This window comes from Suncus etruscus, chromosome 12 (assembly GCF_024139225.1).
Source record: "Suncus etruscus isolate mSunEtr1 chromosome 12, mSunEtr1.pri.cur, whole genome shotgun sequence".
NCBI classification, from domain to species: domain Eukaryota; kingdom Metazoa; phylum Chordata; class Mammalia; order Eulipotyphla; family Soricidae; genus Suncus; species Suncus etruscus.
Window position 1 is genome coordinate 96,666,182 of NC_064859.1, and position 6,000 is coordinate 96,672,181.

At 39.4% G+C, this 6,000-nt stretch overlaps 1 protein-coding gene across 1 annotated transcript in view; it reads right to left on the bottom strand.

The window, feature by feature from the left end:
- The window catches only part of LOC126024306 (phospholipase B1, membrane-associated-like), an 85,893-nt gene extending 80,172 nt beyond the window's left edge, over nt 1-5,721 (bottom strand). Inside the window, exons 1-3 of the mRNA XM_049784694.1 lie at nt 5,702-5,721; nt 5,250-5,414; nt 2,946-3,013 (exon numbers count right to left, since the gene is read on the bottom strand). Coding sequence (XP_049640651.1) covers nt 2,946-3,013; nt 5,250-5,414; nt 5,702-5,721 — 253 coding nt within the window. The remainder of the gene's footprint in view (nt 1-2,945; nt 3,014-5,249; nt 5,415-5,701) is intronic.
- Nucleotides 5,722-6,000: the final 279 nt, after the last annotated feature.

A 6,000-nucleotide genomic window follows, 5' to 3' on the forward strand; every position in this document is an offset into this window, starting at 1 on the left:
CAGAGATAGAGCATTTGCCTTGCAAGTGGCTAACCCAGGACCAAAGGTGGTTAGATACCTGGCATCCCATATAGTCCCCTGAGCCTTGCACGGGCAATTTCTGAGCAAAGAGCGGGAGGAACCCCTGAGCTTTGCCAGGTGTGACCCTAAAACCAAAAGAATCTGAGGCTTCAAGAACCCAGCTACAAGGCAAATGAGGCAATTGAGCATATATATTGGTGTTTGGGAGAGAAAGGAACTCTCATTCACTGCTGGTGGGAATGCCATCTAGTCTAGCCTTTAGGGAGAACAATGTGGAAATGCCTCAAAAAACTGAAACGTGAGTTTCTATATGATACGACTTCTAGAAATATACGTTAAGAACATACACACACACACACACAAATAAACATAAAAACACAATACAAAAATGCCATCGGCATGCCTATGTTCATTGCAACTCCATTTACAATATCCATCATCTGAAAAACCCAGATGCCCAACAATGGATGAGTGGCTAAAGAAACTGTGATACATATACACAATGAAATATTATGTAGCTGTCAGGAAAAATTAAGTCATAAAATTTTCCTATACATTGGTGGACATGGAAATTATTATGCTGAATGAATGAGTCAGAGGGAGAAAGATAGACACAGATTAGTCTTACTCATCATTGTGTTTAAAGAAAATAAAGGACATAATTGTATAATATATAGAGACAATAGAGATGAGGCCTGGAAGGGGCGGCCCGTGTTATGAAGCTTAGCAGAAAAGATTGGTGAGTGCAGTTAGAAAAATAACTGCATCAAAAGCTATCATGATCATGAGAGTGAGTAAGAGAAATAAAATGCTTGTCTTGAAGACATGTTGGGGTGGGGAAAGAGTAAGGTAGGGGGCATTGGTGGTGGGATGATTTCATTGGTAAAGGGGGCGTGTATATTTGAATGACTGAAACCCAAATACAAATATGTTAGTAATCATGGTACTTAAGTAAATATTAATATATACAAAAATTAGGTGTTGTTTGAACACTGATCTATTATTTTTCAAATCATTCAACAAATTAGCAAGTCCAATCCAATATTGTGGTCGGCAGTCCATGTCATTTAACCGAGCCAATTGATGCACTGCTCAGTATCCAACAGGGGGTTCCTGACAGGTAGAAAAAAATTTGTTTTGTTTTCTTTTGTTTTGGGTTTTCGAGCTACACCCATTTGATGCTCAGGGGTTACACCTGGCTAAGCACTCAGAAACTGCCCCTGGTTTTGTGGGACCATACTGGACACCAGGGGATTGAACCACGGTACTTCCTTGGCTAGTGCTTGCAAGGCAGATACCTTACCTCTAGCGCCACCTTGCCAACCCCAGAAAAAGTTTTTAATTGGCACCTTACAAAACTCTACCATTGAGTATTATGCAAGTAAAACATACTATAATGCAAAAAAAAAACCCAAAAACCAGATAAAGCATTGTATTAATGGTGAATTCCAAGATCACCTTCGACCCAAGTGTCTAGGAAAGAGCAGAACAAAGAAAAAAATAATCAAGGCAGGAAGTAAGTAGAGAGAGATGAGAAGCAACAGGAGGCAGGGATCATGTGATCTCTGGTACATCCATGGTTTACATCAATTCTCTATTTAAACTGCAGAGTTAACAACACTCAAAACCTAAATCCAAACTTGAAGAAACAAACTTAAAAAAATTTTCGGTCAAAGTCAACAATGATGGTGGAAACTTGATACTGCTTTTGGGATTGGCATTGGATGATTGTTTGCAAAAAACTCAACTATAAATAACTTTATGAATAATGGTGTTTTAAAAATATAGAAGGGAAAAGAAAGTAAGTCTAGGAGCAATAGTATAGAGGTAAGATGCTTGCCATCAATGCAGCAGATGTGGGCTCAATTCCTGGCATCCCATATGGTCATCCAAGAACTACCAGGAGTAATCCCTGAGTGCAGAGCCATGATTAACACCTTAAGATCATTGGGTGTTACTAGAAAATTAATTTAAGAATTGCACAATTTACTTGCAGCTAAAAGTTAAAAAATAGTAGAACAGCAATGAATACTTTTAGTTCTGGTTTGAGTGTTCTACTACTACCTAAATGAATTTCAAAGAGAAAAATAAAATATTTTACTATGCAGAATATAAAGCTAGAAAACTTCTTACAATTACCTAACCTTCATAAAAAACTACAAGAGACAACATCAATTTTTCAGTAGAACAGAGGGTGTAAGAGAGAAACAAACCAGACCCCAAAAAATCAGTGAAAGTGGTGTCTAATGTGGAACAAAATTGAAAAAAAAATTCACATCTCTGGTAGTCTTGTTCAATTGAGGAGAGAAGTTGATTATATATTTATTAGAAAGGCTAATATATGATTATAAAACTATGACTCATGGAGAAACCTATATAATTGTTCAGAACACATGAAAAACTACAAGTAAGTTTAAGAAAAAGGTGGAAATATTTCGTAAGATTGTATTTATTCCCCAATCTAAAGACAGATCAATCAATAATCTTACAATCAAATCACTCTGGGAATCATTTAACCCTAAAACAACCAGAGCTCTGGATGATTTCTAAAGAGAAAATGTTAAAACCATCAGTAGAAGGAATTAAAAACTGAGTAAAGACTCTCATTCAGATGCTGGGTTTTGTAATAAAAATCTCTACATCTTCAGTAATAAATATGTTCAAGAAAAAAAGTTAAACCAAAATTAAGATAAAAAAGGAGACCAATGGTAACTGGACAAGGTTCGATTCCTAGCATCCATAGAGTACATACCATTGACACTTTAAAGAGGTATCCCTATGTGCATTTTAAAGGGTAAGTCCTGATTGCGTTTGAATGTGTCACAACAATAACACACACATAGAATAAGTAGGATACCAAGCCTCCTAGCACTCCCTAAGCTAGGGAGAAAGCCTTTGGCGTGGGGTGTCCCCTAACCCCATACCTGGGAAGAGCTGGCCTCTAGAATCAGAGAGAACTGGAAGCCTGTCCTCCTCCCCATGCTCCTCCCCCCTAGAGTAGGAGGGGAAGCCGGAGAACCCTAAAGAGTCCACCTGGAACCCACTTCAGGCCACCTGAGCTGGCACCTAGGGAAGGCCTGGAGTCCAGGGGAGAAATAGGGGAATAGCTTGGGGGGTGCAGGGAGGCTTGGCAGGCCCGACTATTTCTAATGACATAAAAGGGACATGCATATCTCCTTTGAATATTGTAGATATATTCCCTCAACCACTAAAACTATTATTGAATATCTCCTTAAAAGGTGACAATTGTGTCCACTGTCTTATGTTAGATTGTTCATTTTCTCCACTTTTTATCTTTTCTTCTCTTTGTGAACTGTTCAATTAGGAATTTTGGTGAAAGAGTCCCTCAGTTTTATGCTTATGTTTGAACCAAGTCATGGGGTTTGTTGGACTTGTTCTTGCGGCCACCATATGCGCTGATAATGCCACATGGCATTATTCCTTGTTTGCATAGGCATATTAAAGTGGAAAATACTATGCATACGAATGAGTTCTTATCTAATAGCGATGGGAACACACAAATCTTGTGTGTTACACCCTGAACATATGACCTGGCACAGGTCTCAGAAGAATGGGCTTATTCCATTCACCCTGAACTAGGGAACCATCTATGAAACATCCAAAGTTATCTATAACATCACCTGGAAGCAATCTTCTACCAGGGAAGACCCTACTGCTGCTCTGACATCAATCTACTCAAAAGAATCTTCCCTTAACCCTGAGAAGACTAAACAACAACGACCTCCTTACTGGACAGGGCTTTCTGTATTGCCCTTAAATTGTGAGTTGAAATTAGAGGACGCTCCACAATATCTTGACTTCAATGTAGGATATGCAGATTCCGGGATCTTTAATACAGAAATCTGATGCCAACAACAGAGACTATGTGAAAAATAAAACTGTATTGGCACTACAATGACCTGGGTTGGACAAACTAGTTTGCCTGGAGCCTAGATTTGTTCTTATGCCAGGAAACTTCAGGGGTAGGGTCTCCTTGTATCTAGGCCAAGGTTTGTCTTTCCATGTCCCCCATATTTTGGTGGGCCTATGCAAATGATAAATGCCACTCTAACACCGTTTTTACTGTGCTTCTTTGACTCTAAACCGTAAAAGAAAAATCCACTTAAACTTTTGAGGTTAACTTAAACTAATTTGCATGGGCATGGATATGTAAAAAACTACTATGCCTTCAAGTTTAAGGAGTTACATAAATTTTATGGCTTTAGATTGCTTTGTGTACCACTAAGAAATGTTATAATGTACTACAATCTGGGTCTTGAGGAACAAAGTAATTGCACATAGGTTCGGTTTTATTTTTCTTATTGTTCTTTGACTGTAAGTTCAAAATTAAGTAGTCAACAGGGTGATTACTTCTGAAAACTCTGTTTCTGGGTGAGTGTCCTTCCACTGTAACTTTACCTTGTCATCTTTCTTTGCAGCATTGTTCACATAATTAAAAATTAAAGAAAAAGTGAGAGAGAAGAAAAAAGAATTACAAAAGGTCATTGTAAGGATAATGATCATTGTAAAAGGTCATTCTCTAATAAGAAGAGAGAATTCAGATGAGCCTGGGGCTGGGATCAGGCTTTAGTGTGCAGAAGGATGGGAGCTCAGACATTAGGGCGCAGTTGGACTCCTGTTGCTGGGATCTGACCCCACAACACACAGCACCATGACCCCAAATTGGCTGAAGAGTCAGAGCCCCCTCCCCCCACAAACACACACACAGCTGCTTGACCATAAAGCAAAACCTGATTTTGAAGTAGTCCTTCCTGTGCCAGGCTTCCAGGACATGAATTTAAATAAAATGGTAATTTAATGCTTGCGACAAAAGAAAAGAGGAATAAGTAGGATGAAAAGGCAAATGGAAAATTATGACATAAAATGACAAGATCAAAATACAATGTGAGAAATCAGTAAAAAAAAAAATAATGTCAAATCTCTCCAGCCCACAGTAATGTTGTTTTTAAAGAAATTTAACATAAGTTGCCCAGGACTACTCAGTAATAGTGTAAACATTATTTTTGCCCCTACTTCACTCATATGGTTGACTCTGTTCTTTGCTCTCAGGCCAACACACTCTGTACTCATTGAGTAGCACTCCTGTCTTCCTAGGACTCAACTGAGCATGTTGCCTTATCTTGACAGCAAAACACCTTTCTCTCCAGGGCTCCAGCTAAGACATCCTGGCGACCAGCAGGAATGGCTCTTCTCTGAGGGACACTTACCCCAGCTCAGCAGCAGCATCAACCCCAGGCACAGCTGCAGCTCTAATGACCTCCAGGAAACTTGTCCACAGGTCAGAGTGTATACTTCTTCCTTCCTCTTCAGCTTCCTGGGTTCCCAAAATGCACGTGTCATGTCTTACTGTATTCTCTTTTTGCAGCACCCAACTGGGAAAGAAAAATAGATCATATAGGTAGATATGGGGTAGCTGGAGGAATGAAGGGTAGCATTTTCTAGACAATAAGACCAGCACCAAGGCAAAGAAATGAATACAGGAATTAAACTAAATTAAATTCCTACAAAAATTAAGCTTCTTACTTGCATGTTGCCAACATGGATTCAGTCTTTGGCACAGAATATGGTCCCTGAGCACCACAAGGCATAAACCTTAAGCAAGCTATGGCTATGGCCATGACACCAAAATAAAACAAACATAAAATCCAGCCCCACTTGCCTCTTCATTTCACCTTCCATGTTGATGTGTGCACAGAGATTGCTAGACAGAGGTCAGGTTACTAAGAACAGCATGAAACTGAGCACCTTAGAGACTGAGCAGGAAAGCCATTCTTACTAGAGCAGAGAGAAGGTTTTTTACTGGGTCTCAGTATCCTCATCTATACAAGCTAGAGAAATACTATCACAAATGGAGTGGAGCTGCCTTATGTTAGGAGAAAAACAGTGAGCTCGTGTGCAAACTCTGGGAGAGCTGGCACCCCTGTTTGCACATGGAGAGAGATGTCTGTCTCTCCAACT